This window comes from Rana temporaria, chromosome 5 (genome assembly GCF_905171775.1).
Source record: "Rana temporaria chromosome 5, aRanTem1.1, whole genome shotgun sequence".
In the NCBI taxonomy this organism is placed as follows: domain Eukaryota; kingdom Metazoa; phylum Chordata; class Amphibia; order Anura; family Ranidae; genus Rana; species Rana temporaria.
This window is the reverse complement of record NC_053493.1, coordinates 182,667,906-182,683,021: the sequence shown is the minus strand read 5'-3', so window position 1 is coordinate 182,683,021 and position 15,116 is coordinate 182,667,906. Positions and strand designations below refer to the sequence as shown.

Here is a 15,116-nt window from a genome sequence, read left to right as displayed (position 1 = left end):
CCCACAGTGTAGTGCCCCAATATACATGACATTGCACATTATCATGGGATAGGACACCAAGGTTGGAAACGTACTCTAAAACAACTAACATTTAAAAAAATTATGTTACAGATGCCAGGCAATTGGTAGAAAGTTATGTCAAATGTGCATTACATGCATCAGGAGTAATCCCAATAACCCACATCGGATTGCTCCACCCCACAACCCTGTTCACACACACCTTCAAATTGATTTCACAGCGAAAAGGAGGACAACGACCAGTCTGTATGATTACAGATGTGTTCTTCCGCTGGCCTGAAATGTTTCCCACTAAGAGGGAAGATGCTGAAACGGTAGTGGGAATCTTCACAGGGGAAATCATCCCCAGGTGGGGAATACCACTACAAATAAATTCAGGCCAAGGCCCAGCATTTACTTCCTAAATCAAAGACAAGCTGACGAAAGCTACGGGAGGTACGTTTGGAAACTGGAAAAGATACCTCCCAGCTGTCCTCGCTGAGATAAGAATGACACCAAATGCAACCCTAGGATATTCTCCTTTTGAAATCCTGATGGGTAGGCTTTTCCCAACACCTTGGGCCAGACACACATTCATGACACAAGACAATCTTGATAACATTAGGGATGAATATATGAGAAAGTTGATTGAAACTTTAATAGAAGTCAAAGACAATGTTACTCGCAAGTTTCCGTTTCTTCCACTGGGCAACACTCACCCTTTCAAGGAAGGAGATGTAGTGGTGATAAAACAGCTGAAGAAGGGAAAGAAACAGGATTTCGCTTATGGTCTAGAAACAGTCGTGGTAGCAACAACCCGAACTGCAATCCTAACTGAACACAGTCCTACGCTGCTCGAGTGAAACCGGTATGCAGGGACCCCGAGTCAGAGGAACCAGAGTCAAGAAAGGAGGTGCCAACGGGGGCGGACAGCCCTGACCTCGAACAGGACAGTCAAGAAAAAGTATTTCCCTGGTCCACTGGTGTGTATGGACACAGTTCCCAGGTGAGGCCCGGCCCTACCACACACATAGCAGTTAGACTTATTATGTTGCTTCCCACATATTCCCTGTATCACCCCCAACTCTTCTGGGTGATATATGCAGTTAGCTGTAATCCAGACAAGGGAAAATACTGAAAATGAAATCAGTCCTATCAGTAGCCACAGTTTGCCAGAATCCGGTGATAAATGGATTGTCCCTTTTTTACAGGGTCAGGGCTGTCTGCCCCTGTTAATACCCCCTTTTGAGCGCGCGCGCGCGCACGCACACACACACACAGTACCCCATCCTATCAAAGAATTCCAATCCAGGGGATGGAATCACCATATGTCCAGGGAATTACACCTGCTACGTGAGCAACACAACGAGGGGCAGAGACCTTAAGTCTTTTCCTTCAGGGTTCTGCTTTGAATAGAGAAAAACAATCATAGCCAATCAGACCCGATCAGTGGGAGACATTTACTGGATATGTGGTGATATGAAAATCCGAACTAAGCTAGATACTCCTTGGAAGGGACAGTGTAATGGCTAAAATTATTATGCCCCTACACATCCTTTCTGAAGGACAGGCTGAGTCTCATCCAGACTCCCCTTCAAGAAGGAAAAGAGGAGTCCCTATAGGTAGCTTTGACCCACATGTATACATAGATGCAATAGGGGTGCCAAGAGGGGTCCAAAAAACGTAGACTGGTTAACTACATGTATTACAATCAATAGAGATTTGTCAATTACACAAGGGATGCTCTAATGGGAATGGCAGAACAGTTAGAGGCCACCTCTCAGATGACATTCCAGGATAGAATGGCCCTAGATATGATCCTTGCCGAGAAAGGGGGAACATGTAAATTTATTGACCGGGTAGAAGGCTGTTGCACTTACATTCAGGACAATATTGGCCCTAAGGGTAAGGTTACATTAGCCATAAAAAAAAAATAAAAAAAAAAATAAAAAAAAAACTGGAAGATCTGTCAGTTGAGTTAAAAAAGAACTCTGGTATAGACAACCCCTGGGATCAATACTTTGGGTGGTTCACCAGCTGGAAACAAGCCCTTATCCAGCTAGGGATCATTATAGTGATCATACTTGCAGTTATAGGTATCGTAGTGTGCTGCATTTTCCCTTGTCAAGGAAGATGCTCAGCAAAGGAATTGATAATCTTTCTATGTACCCCTCCTTACTCCCTTTAAAATATTCTTTTTGATCCCACTCCATCAAGCTACGCTGAATATATTAAGAGATACAGACAACTAAGGGAGAAGAATCCCATTATCTAAGGTGGGTGGAAAAAGGCCCTCAGTAACCCTGATCCCACTTCTTTAGGAGAAATCAAATTCTTGATTTAAGAGGGGAACTGTAAGGGGTTATTGTTCTATAGTTAGGATCCTTCCTTAAACTATACTGTAGCGCCCCCTTACTTTCAGTGCGGGCGCTACGCTAAAGTTAGTGGGGAATGGGAGGATTAACTTACTCCCATTTACAGTTTATGGAAATTTGGGCTGTTGCCATTTTCAGAATGTGTCTTGTGGGTCAGTCTGCGCTCCGGGGGGGGTACGTTATCACCCCCGGGCGGCAGCTGGCGCTAGAGGGGTTCTGACAGACCCACCTTCTCCCAGCAGCCAATCAGAGGAGTTCTTCCCTCGTTGGACATGCTGGGAGGGGATATATCTGGGCAACCGCCTTTTGGCCACGCTGTTCTGTGCGGGGCCCGAGTTCCAGGTGCGGCATCCACCTTCAGGGTGTGCGCATCCATGGGCCCCGCCACCGTGGCCTGCTCCACTGAGGTCATGCACCATGCAGAGCCTCATCCCAACTTAGAGAGGGGCCCCAGCGACTGGCTGGGTCCCAACCTTCTGCTGAGAGGATCCTAAGCCGGGAGCTGTGCGATGGGGGGTTGGCTCGGGAGAACCTAGAATCAGAGGTTGTCCAGGAGGCCTAGACGAACCATCGAGGATCCAGTCACCACACTGCATGACAGGTATGTTCAAGCTGTCAGTAGGTGACACTATCTGAATTGACTGGGAGAATTCGCTCAATCTAGTTTCACAAATCTCAAAATTGTCAAGCCTGTGGCAGAGGCCTGTTTCCTCCCAGTGATCCTTAAGTGGCGCTCCGGCTGCCAGGCCTGTGGTAAGACGCCTGTCCGGGGGCACTTTACCCACCCTGATTGTGGTGGCGACGAATTGGGTTACGCTATTGCTGAGAGCAGGCTTGCTCTCTCTTCCATATCCAGGGCCCGATACTAAAGTTTCTCTACACTCATCAACCTTTCTCTGTGTGTCATGTTGATGTTGGCCGTGTTGGGCCTTGGAATAATGCATTGAAAACTCAATTGACGCCTGGACACTTACTCTTTACTCACACTCACAGCTATCACCCTAGACCAAGTCAAGAAGGTAACTTAATAGGGGTGCAACGGATCAAAAAACTCACGGATCGGATCGATCCTCGGATCAGGAGTCACGGATCGGATCATTTTCGGATCAGCAAAAAAAAAAAAAAAAAAAGGGTCCGTTTTTTCATTGGTCCAAAAAAAAAAAAATATATATATATATATAATACAATAATATATTTTTTTTTTGGACCAATTAAAAAAAGGAACCTTTTTTTTTTTTTTGCTGATCCGAAAAAATAGCACAATAGCAATTCACAGGGGTGGATTAAAGAGGAAGCAGGTGAGGCTGTTTGGGACTTAAAGTACAATCTTGATGTTTTTACAGCAAAATTATATATATATATATATATATATATATATATATATATATATATATATATATTTTTGTTTTGCTGTAAAAACATCAAGATTGTACTTTTAAGTCCCAAACAGCCTCACCTGCTTCCTCTTTAATCCACCCCCCTGTGAATTGCTATTGTGCTCTTTTTTCCCCCTTTCCCCCCCCCCCTCCTCTCACACCAGTGCTTCACTGCTAACATTCCCATTCAGCTTGCTAGAGCCCAGTGCACAGCGTGACACGCCTCCCCGGGGAGGCGTGTCACGCTGGGCTCTGGCAAGCAGACTGGCCGCCGCTCCGGAGCTAGGCCGAAGCCGGGGACTTTCCTAGGCCTAGGCTCCGGAGCGCTCCGCGGATCGCGGGGTGTGCCGATCCGAACGGGGTGGCCCGTTCGGATCACGGATCGGTGACGATCCGTTACACCCCTATAACTTAATAGGCCGATCTCAAACTAAAAACAGCGGCTTCTTCGGGGGTGAGCGCTAAAATACATATAGTTGTGAGGGGTTAATAGGTTTTAGAGTGAATATTATTTCACTCATTTTAGCAGAATTCTAAATGGCCTTGTACACATAGTTTTCTGTAAGGTTTTGTCTCTGAGAAAAGACTATACATGCAGCATTTTTTAGATATTGCTAAAAAGATGTATCTTTATTCTTCTTATTCTCACAGATGTTGTGTTCTGTGGGAAATTCATTGGGAACTGTTGAAACCAACAATGTTGTATACTTTCTTATCTCATGGTGAGAACATTCTCTCCCTTTTGTAATTAATGCAGGTGGACACGCCGTTTGTAGTAACCAGTCACATATTGCTAACATAATATTTCTTTGTTCACTACCCAAATTAATGTATTATGTTCCCTCCCCTTTTTGTAATGCATATATTCTCATAGTATTATCAGTAAAGTCAGAGTTGATTTCAGATACAACGTGCTGCTGTGTCTTGTTGTTTTCCTGTGCCTGGAATCTCTCTCATGGGTGATCACCCAAACCAAACACACTGAGACTGCCAAAGGTCAACCTGCGCCAGTCTGCCACCCCGACAGTTTTGGGGCCATGTTAGCCCGGAACATTGAGCAGCGACGGGGACCCAGTGAGTGACTGGGTTCCCAAAACTTTAGAGGATCCCAAGCAGTATTGCTGTTCGGTGGGGAGTCCATCTGAGGAATGCCAATGAGAGGCTGGCGATGCAAAAGGATTTCGACAAACCACTGGGGATCAAGCTAGCCGGACACGGAAGTATCGATCACCTGTCAGTCGGTACCTGGGCGATATTAAGAAGGAGATCCAGGGGGGCGTGGCTACGGCATGCAGGAGTGAGGACGCTCTCTTAGAGCTCCGTGAGACCCGCGACTGAACTAACCTTCACAGCGGCTTCCCGGGGGGGGGGCACCTTCTTCCCAGGGACCCGCAAGAGCACAGCAGGTACAGCCAAGATGGCGCCGGACACACGCGGCTAGGGCCATCTCGCCGATCAGCTCCCCACACATGGCACAGCTGTCCCTACCTCCTCCTTCCTCTCCTGCCGGCTCAGACAGCTTAGGGGGGGTCCTCAAAAGACTGTTAACCGTGGGAGGACAGAGACATTCGGGCTCACATCCTATCCCTCCCCACTAAGGCAGACCTGGAGCTGTTTGCTCATAAAGTGGAGCAGGCCCTGAGACAGGATATTGAGGCCTTGCAGGCTGACACTGCACACTTGGGGGATAGAGTTGAGACTTTGGAATCGCAATGGGAAGAGACTGCCCCCACCTTGCAAGCTCTCTCTGATCGTACCAAGCAACAAGATTGCAAGCTTGAAGCCCTGCTAGACCAGATGGACGATTTTGAAAACAGAAGCCGCAGGGTTAGTATCCGCATCAGAGGCCTACCAGAAGCCACAGGCCCCAGGGATATCATAAGAACAAAAAGCGGCGCCCTCTAAGCGTAGTATGGAGTTTAATAAAAAAGACAAACAATAATTCTTATGAGAGGTTACTCACAAGAATGCGGGGGGTACAGGTATTAAAATACTGATGTCATCTGTGGCCGGCGTCCGGAGTACATAAACTCTGCTGAGTTGGTCTTCTCGCAGGCTTCAGGCAGTCAGCGTGATGGTTTATCCACAAGGTGGGGGCCGAGTGCGGTGTCTCTGAATGTCCCTAGATGGTGACACAGCGCTGGTACGAGGGGAGAAGCATGAACGCCACATTCGGCGTGGTGGAACGCAGCCGTGGAGCGCAAGCAGCAGAGCGTCACTTCCGGATTCAGTCTCAGGGCGGTGCACGCGTTCGATACATGCGTGTCTCTTCGTCAGGCTCTAGAGCCTGACGAAGAGATGTGGCGTTCCTGCTTCTCCCCTCGTACCAGCGCTGTGTCACCATCTAGGGACATTCAGAGACACCGCACTCGGCCCCCACCTTGTGGATAAACCATCACACTGACTGCCTGAAGCCTGCGAGAAGACCAACTCAGCAGAGTTTATGTACTCCGGACGCCGGCCACAGATGACATCAGTATTTTAATACCTGTACCCCCCGCATTCTTGTGAGTAACCTCTCATACTACGCTTAGAGGGCGCCGCTTTTTGTTCTTTTGTTGTTGTTTCAGAATTGCTTCTTCTTGACAGCTGGCAGCCCTCCAAGCAAGAGTATATATAATATATACATACTAATTTGTATTACTGCTCCATGAACTTCCTATGGACTGAACTTTTATCACAATAATAATTTTAATTTTCATACTACATTTTTAACAATTCTTTCATGGACAGCTGAAATTGACCACCTCCCCACTCCTTATATCCCCTTTTTTCATTTTTTCAGCTATCACATGAATCCCCCCTTTTTTTACACTATTCCCCATTCTTAAGCGTGTATTTTTATCCTTTACATTTCATTTAGGTGAGCGCTTGATTTTATTTGTTTTTTGTCCCAGGGATATCATACCCACCCTGCAAGGGGTCTTTAAACAAATACTGGGTCGGCAGGCGCCAGATCACTTTGAAATAGATCGTGCCCACAGAGCTCTGCGACCCCCCTCTGATGACCCTGATAAACCCAGAGACATTATCTGTAAATTACACAAGTACTCGCTCAAAGAACGCATTATGAACCAGGTCAGGGGAGTTGGCTACGTGGATTTTGATGGAGCCAAACTGTCTTTCTTCCCTGATCTATCCCTTGCTGGAAGTTCAGACGTGCTGTGTATCCCCTCTTCTTCTGGTTGCCAAATGGGGGGCTCTACCGTACAATCTTCCACTATGGCAGACTTGAAAGTCGTATCCTATAAACGTCCGTGGCTTGGGTTCCCCATCGAAACGCAGTAAGTTGTGGCTCGAGTTGAAACGTTTGGGGGCACATATCATTTATTTACAGGAGACGCACTTCCACACTGACTCGGTCCCCCGCCTTCCCACTCGCCTATACAATTCCTGGTTCCTCAGTAACTCTCCCCGCCCTAAGTCGGGAGGGGTGGCCATAGCGGTCCACTAAACTTGTCCCTTTGTTATGACGGATCAACTGCTCGACCCAGAAGGTCGATTCGTGTTTGTGAAAGGCACCATCTATAACCGTAAGCTTACTCTTGCAGCTGTGTATGCCCCGAATAGCAAGCAGCTCAGCTTCCTGGATTCGGTCCTGGAATCTCTGTCTGCATTCCGGGAGGGTCAGCTCATCCTGGGGGGGGGGGGGGGGGGAGACTTTAATATTAGCCCTGACCCACAGATGGACACATCCTCAGGCCGCTCAGCCCATTTGTTTGCCTTTCTGAAGCATTTTAGGAAGTCCCTGCAGGAGCACTATTTGGTTGACTGCTGGAGGCTTCTACACCCGACAGACAGGGATTATAGCCGCTTTTCGGCCACGCATAATGTTTACACCCGCATTGACCTTTTAGTGATGGACCAATACTCTCTGGGGGTCTCCATTTCCCTGCGTCCCTTGTCACTGGAGGCACGGCCATGGAGGTGGCGCCTGAACTGCAGGCCCTTCTTGCCAAACTAAGGACAGCGGAACTTACGCACAAAAAAAAAAAAAAGTCACCCCTGACTTGGCGGCTGAGTTGCAGTCCCTTCGTCGGGAATTGGCCACTTTGTTGGAAACTAAAATTAAGGCTCGGATCCGCCACTTAGCACACAATTTCTATGAATTTGGCAATAGCCCTGTTGGCGAGAGCCCTCAAGCGCCAACGCTCCTCGGGACATGTACACAAGCTAACCTCTGTGACGGGGACCTCGGTTGTCCACTCCTCGAAAATTGCGGCTGCCTTTCGGGACCATTATGCTCAATTATACCACCTCCCTGATAGCTTGCCGTATTCACCAATATCTCACGGAAGCCCAGGCCCGCGGCTGGAGGCCTCAGTTGGTACGCAGCTGGACTCTCCCATCTCCGAAGCGGAAATTTGAGTGGTAGTGCAGGATCTCCCCAATGGAAAGAGCCCTGGCCCGGACGGCTTCACAAATGCTTACTATAAAAAGTATGTGGAGGCACTTTCTGGCCCCATGTGCTCTTATTTTTCGGCATTAGCTACTGGCACCGCGGTACCGTCCGAGGCGCTATTGGCAAATATTACTGTCCTCCCTAAAGAGGGCAAAGACCACACCTTACTGTCATGAATTACCTCGGCCACCAGATGGCGCTAATGGCGCTCGTGCGCGTTCACGGTGGCGCGGCGGGCGCACTGGCGGTAACGGCGGGCGGGCACGTGCAAGCGTCAATCTGGCGCCAAAACAGGGTACTTAAAGTGTCCTGGGAGCCTGGCCTCTTGCTGTCCGGTCTACAGCGTTTCCTGAGACTACCTGCACCTGTTACCCCTGCTTGATCCTGATACCCGGCTTTGTTCCTGTTGATCCTGTCTTCCGCCTGCCCTGACCTCGGCTTGCTCTGACCATCCCTTTGCCTCATCCCTGGTACTCTGCTGCCCGCCTGTTGCCGACCCGGCTTGACGACCTCTCTATCATCTTGGCCTTACCTGTGCCGGATTTGCTGGTCCAGCTCCTCACCAGCTTCTGGGACTTGTTTGCTGCCTGAACTACAGGACACCTTCCCCTCCGGCTGTCACTTGCTGTCCCAGTGCCGCTGCTTACGGTCTGCTACCTGCCAGCTTGCACCTGTCATCCAGAGACTCTCTCGGACCCTGCAGAAGTACCATCCGGCCCCTGCATCAGCGTCACTCCTGGCGCTTGTGCGACTCTGCATTCCCGTTCCCCCTGTCCACTCTACCAGGGGTCCCGGGATCAGAGGAGTAACGGCTGCCACTTCCTGCACGTCGGGCTCATCCTCCAGGTACGTGACACTTACCCAGTAGTTATAGGCCGATATCACTTTTGAATACCGATATTAAAATTTTGGCCAATAGACTTAAGCCGGTACTCCCAAAAATTATTCACCCTGACCAGACGGGGTTCATCATGGGTAGAGAGGCTAGAGATAACTCGAATAGGGCACTTCAGCTAATCCACTGGATTGAGTCGCAGGCCTCGTCTCGCCCCTGTCTCTTGCTTTCCACTGATGCCGAGAAGGCATTTGACAGGGTGGACTGGACATACATGAAGGCGGTCCTAACCTGGCTTGGCTCCTAATATGCTGGCCTGGATTTCATCCCTGTATAGCTCTCCGAGCGCTAGAGTGAAGGTAAATGGGATTCTGTCTGACCCCTTTCCGATCAGTAATGGGACACGTCAGGGATGCCCACTGTCCCCTCTCATCTTTGCTCTGACCCTCGAACAGCTGCTGAACAAGATTCGTTTGAATACTGACATCAGGGGTTTTACGGTCGGCCCGACGGAGCATAAGTTATCTGCCTATGCAGAAGATGTTCTGTTCTATGTTTCTGACCCCCTTATCTCATTGCCCATCATTTTGGCAGAGCTAAAAGAAATTGGATCTCTGTCCAACTTTAAAATAAATTATAATAAGTCTGAGATTCTGTCACTATCAGTCCCCATAAATCTGCGTACACAGCTGCTTTCTCATTTACTTGGTGCCCGTCCTCCCTCAAGTACTTGGGGGTATACCTGCCCTCCAATTGCGCCCTATTGTATGAATGCAACTATGCACCGCTTCTTTCCTCCATCAGAGTGGATCTAAAATGATGGGATAAGGCCGCTTTCTCCTGGATGGGCCGAGTCAGTGTGCTTAAGATGAATGTGCTGCCACGTGTCCTGTTCTTCCTGCAGATGGTGCCAATTACTTTGCCTAGAGCTTTCTTCTCAACCCTCAACAGTCTGTTTATACAATATATTTGGAGTGGGAGGTGTCCCCGGCTGGCCCTACGTATCATACAACGCCCTAAGAAGAGGGGAGATACGGGGGTCCCGGTAGTGCGTAGACACTATGAGGCCGTTGCTCTGCAGCGCATTCTGGACTGGCATCATAACGTCCCGTATAAGTTATGGGTACCCCTGGACAAGGTCTTGGCGGGTCGTAACCTGTCGCATGCCCCATGGGTCCCTCTGGAGAATAGGGGTCTTTCTGCACTGGTCTCTCCGTTAGCCGTCCATGCCTTGGCGGTATGGGACAGACTGAATGGGCAGGGGGGGCTTGCACCGCCGACATCCCCTCTGGCTCCATTAGGGGGCTTCCCTTGGTTCACTCCTGGGGAACACCCCTCCTTTCGGACGTGGGCGGCGGATGGCGAGTCCAGATGTGGCAGATTTGTTCAGGACCAGGACTTATTGCCATTAGCCACACTCCGGATGCAATATGGCCCCTTCCCAATGGATGAGTGGCGTTACAGGCAGCTCCAACACTTCACCAGCTTACCCTGAGGAGTTCGTTCTCCCACTCTGGCATCTCCCTTTGAACACTGTATGTCTGCCTCTGCTATCCCCCATGCCATCTCAGTCTTATATGATTTGTTGCAGTCCCTATGTGTGGAGGGAAAACCGGGATTCATTGGAGAATGGGAGAGGGATCTACAGCATGTCTTCACTGAGCCTCAACTGGATCACCTGTATAGCCTTACCCACTCGAGTACAGTAGATACCAAAATGCAGGAGAATAGTTATAAGATCATGACCAGATGGTACAGGGTGCCTTCCAAGCTTGCCAAGATCTATCCGTCCCTTTCGGATGCATGCTGGAGGGGATGTGGCCTCAGAGGCTCGTTCCTTCTCGTCTGGTGGGAATGCCCCAAGCTGATACCTTTTTGGCTGGATATTCATGCACAGATCAAGTTAATTTTAGATCTGAGTTGCCGGATTCCCCGTTTGAATCCTTGCTACATGTTCCCACCACTCCTCTTAGCCATTACCGCAAATCCTCGTTGCCCCATTTTCTCAATGCGGCCCGCCGGCTGATTCCGATCTTTTGGAAGAAGCCTCAGGTGCCTACCCGCTCCGATTGGATAGCGATGGTAAATGATTTTGGCCGTAGAGGAGTGGATGGCAAGATGTAAGGATACGTATGAGAAGTTCTACTCCATCTGGGCTACTTGGATACACTATGCAGGCACTCCTGGGGTGGGAGCCTCGGGTCCTCCATTGGCTGCGGCTCCGTCAGTTTAGGGGGAATGTACGGAGAGGGAGACGGGAGGCCCCGGGTCAGGCACTGCGGAGCCTACTGAATGCTAACAAACTTTATATAGCTCATGTTGGTATATTGTACTTGCAGGCGTTTCCCCTTCCCCCGTGATTTTCTGTTTGTCTACATTTTTGTTATTCTTATTTTATCTTTGTTTTCTTTTTCTATTCGTCCGGCTGCCCTTAGGTTTTTAGGCCTGGAGACACAATCTGACTCATCTCAGATGGAGGGGTAGCCCCCTCGCCGGGGGTGTATTGCTTGGAGGGGGTAGGGGCGATCCAAGATTGCTGGACCCTATATCGTGATTGTTATACGTTGATAACTATTCCCCCAGATAGGTCCTCCGAGTTGAATGCATCCCTCGATATTCCTTGTACTTTATTGTTCTGCTGACTGTTTGTATCCGGTGGCAGACTCCTTATATATGGCTGCCTTGTGTGTTTACGTTTCGTTTCTTATTTTTCTGTTTGTCATTTGCGTATATATCATTAAAATAAAGATTACATAAAAAAAAAAAAAAAAAAAAAAAAAAAAAAAGGAGATCCAGGCATAATTCACCTAAGGAGGATTACCTCCGTAACTGCAACTAGAGAGGGCCTGTGGCAGAGACTTTATCCTACAAATGTTCAAATGATACTCCAGCTGCCAGGTCAGTGAGAGGGGCCTGTCCAGGTACACTAAACCCACCCAGGTAGGAGTGGTACAGAAAGTGTTACATATGGGAACAGGATTGTGCCAAATACTACGCCTGAATCTGCTGTTCATCTTACTGCAAACTCTATCCCTTTCATCACCAGTTCATTGTTTTTACCCTGCTGGGTAATAAAGAGCACAGCAAAGACACTTCTTGCGGACATTCTTTTACTATTGCTATATGCACGATTCACCCCTAGGAATTCGGAAGAGCCATGAGGTAAATGTGCCACCCAAGACAACCAGCAGCTCCTTCAGGGGTAGTGCTACATATACACTAAACTTTGAGGTTTTTAGCCAATCAAAATATTAGGCCAACTAATTATATATAAAAAAATAAAAAGTTGAGAGAGGTACCTGTTAAAACTGGGTACCTACTCCCCCCCAATTATGGACATGCCAAAACGTGTACAGTACTTAAAGAGGAGTTCCACCCAAATTTGGAACTTCCTCTTAACCCACTCCTCTCCCCCTTACATGCCACATTTGGCTTGTAATTTTTTTGGGGGGGAGTGGGGGCTTCAGGAGGAGTGGGACTTCCTGTCCCACTTCCTCCTTCCGGGTAGACGATTAAGCCTAATCGCCTAGGCGATTAAGCTTAATCACCTACAGGAAGGGGCTACTGTAGGCGATCGCCCAGGACACATGACAGGTCCTCGGCGATCGCCTGTCCAATCAGACGGCGCCGCTCGCGCAGTGGGTGCCCGGCCGTGAAGCCGAAAGCTGTCACGGCCGGGTGCCCACACTGAGCATGAAGACGCCGGCCGGCGAGGGGGTGGCGAGGAGCGCAGCCCCGTCCGGCGAGTCGCTGGAGCCGTGGAGCAGGTAAGTGTCGGTTTATTAAAAGCCAGCAGCTACACTTTTTGTAGCTGCTGACTTTTAATAAACTTACAAAATTGGTGGAAAAACCCCTTTAAAGGGTCACTAAAGGGGAAAAAAATAGCTGAAATGACTGTTTACAGGGTATAGAGACATAATAGTTAACTTATTCGTTTTAAAAATGATTAAAAATAGATAAAAATCAATCATAATGTACCTGCAGTTTAGTTTCGTTTTTGCTGTTTCCTGGTTCTCTGATGGGCAGTGAGCCAATAGAGGGCAGTGAGCCTTTGTCTAAAACTCCTCAGCACCAATCCAGTTTTGTTTTACACACAGTAATTAGTCACCACAGTGAGAAATCTCCCAGTACTGTGGTGATCAGGAAACAGACAACCAGGAAGTGTCCAGAACAGAGGATTTACAGCAACATCAAAGCAAAAACGAACAATGAGGACATGAAACCAGGACTGCAGTAAGGTAAAGGAAGCTATTTAGCTAAAAAAAAAAAAAAAATCCTTTAGTGACCCTTTAAAGCAGAAGTATACAGGCCCTAAAAGTGCAGTTGTATTTTGATAGGTTAAAAATCTGGTTGGATTGGCATCATACCATAAATAGCTGTGCAACATACCAAGCTCTCCCTACTATTTCTGGGTCTTCAAAAATTGTCAATTGTGCCTCATGGCAAGAGAATGTTGCAAAAGGTTTTGTTTTGTTTTTTTAATATATAAATGGACAATTTCTTGCCAACCCTACTTTTTTTGGACATAGCAAACATGCGACCTGAATTTAATTTTCAGTAATTCAAAACTAAGGCATGCACATCTTTTCTTTACACGAAATGCTGTACATGATTTGAAATCCACATCACCAAAACATTCATATTCTCAGTTTACGTTAACTTCAGCAAACCAACACAACTACAACGTACTAACGATCGCCTTTAAGTTAGATACATCCAACATCCCATATCTCATTTTGTAAGGCCGACAAAACACGTCCAGTCAGAAGCATTAGTTACAATATTGTTTAAAAGGAGATATGCACACAAGACAACCCAACCAAGTAGAACAAGCAATTCAACTGCTATCAACCAACTCTAAACCTACACGTACTGACGTTACCTTCTTCGGCCGCCTCCATCTTGTCGAGCCTGTGACGTATCCTGCAGCTCACGCCTTCTTGTCTTTCGTTCAGCGTGTCTTACAGAGAAAGATGTCAGACTCGCTCCTCCCAGTGAACATTGACCCCCTCCACTCTCCCTACGCTGCGGGACTTATAGACTCAAACAGATGTACTAATTGGCTCGTGGACATGAGACCGAGTTGCAATTTGTGGAGCAACCGTGGATGTCACAGGTTCCCTACAGTGTGAATATATGAAGTATAAGCAAAGTAACTAATCTTTAAAGCGTACCATCATCTAAATGAATATAAAGACAAGAAGGATGGGGGTAGGGGACAGTGGCTAATGCTGACCCTATAGCATCCCTAAAGGTGATAGCAACAAAGGAGAAAAAGATCAAGACAATGGTCACGTGGTGCTAGCCGTGCTTAGTGCGCATGCGTACTATACAAAAGCAAATTGTGATGATTTGTGTGGGAAAGGTTTTCAAAAAGTAAATGACTATATGTTTACATATTACATATACTGTTAGGAAGGAGAAGCCAGTGTAACATGGAGCAGCCTCCCATCTGCCTGCCCCCCTCTCCTCTCTCTTAGCCCTTTGAAGAACTGCACGGGGGTTGACCTCCCTGGGTGCGCGAGTAAACTAAATTTAATACTGTGCATACAGGTCTACGCTAACAGCTCCGTCCAGGTTCAGCTATCACAGGGAGAGGAGATCCTCTCCCTATGATAGCCTAGCTGAGACTGTCACGTGACAGGAGTGAGCCAATAGGATGTGATGGAGGCGGACCATCACATTTCATGGCAAATCACATTTCATGGCAATGATAATCACTACCCGTGTAAGACGCTACTGCGCATGTGCCGGTTTTAGACAAAATAACCCGAGCGCATCTAGAATCGATCGGCGTGTGAGGGGTTAATTCGAGTCAGCTGTAGTTGTATGGAGCAGCTCTGTGCTCGGTTTCTTTTGTCTAAATGCGGCACATGGATCTTACATGGGGTAGTGATTATCATGCTACACCGTCATATCGCGGTAGTCTTGCCAGAAGTTCTCTTGCAAAGGCGGTAGTGGCTTCCTTGTACTTTGTGCGCAAATGCAAAGGATGACCCGGACGTGGGATGCCTCTACGAAGTGCGCTGTAAAACCCGCTATGGACTAAAGGGAGCTGGAGGAATTATTTTAGCTGTATACAAACCAGGACCAAAAATTGCGTTTACTAGCAAATATTTTCATAACATGTC

At 48.0% G+C, this 15,116-nt stretch overlaps 1 protein-coding gene across 4 annotated transcripts in view; it reads right to left on the bottom strand.

Moving 5' to 3' along the window:
- Positions 1–14,284, bottom strand: part of MARCHF6 (membrane associated ring-CH-type finger 6) — a 1,325,445-nt gene extending 1,311,161 nt beyond the window's left edge. Inside the window, exon 1 of one of the 4 annotated variants that reach the window (XM_040351967.1) lies at positions 13,853–14,284. In XM_040351967.1, the coding sequence (XP_040207901.1) occupies positions 13,853–13,886 (34 nt within the window). In that variant the 5' untranslated portion in view covers positions 13,887–14,284. The remainder of the gene's footprint in view (positions 1–13,852) is intronic. The other 3 variants (XM_040351966.1, XM_040351964.1, XM_040351965.1) reach the window with 3 other exon arrangements.
- Between the last annotated feature and the right edge of the window lie 832 nt (positions 14,285–15,116).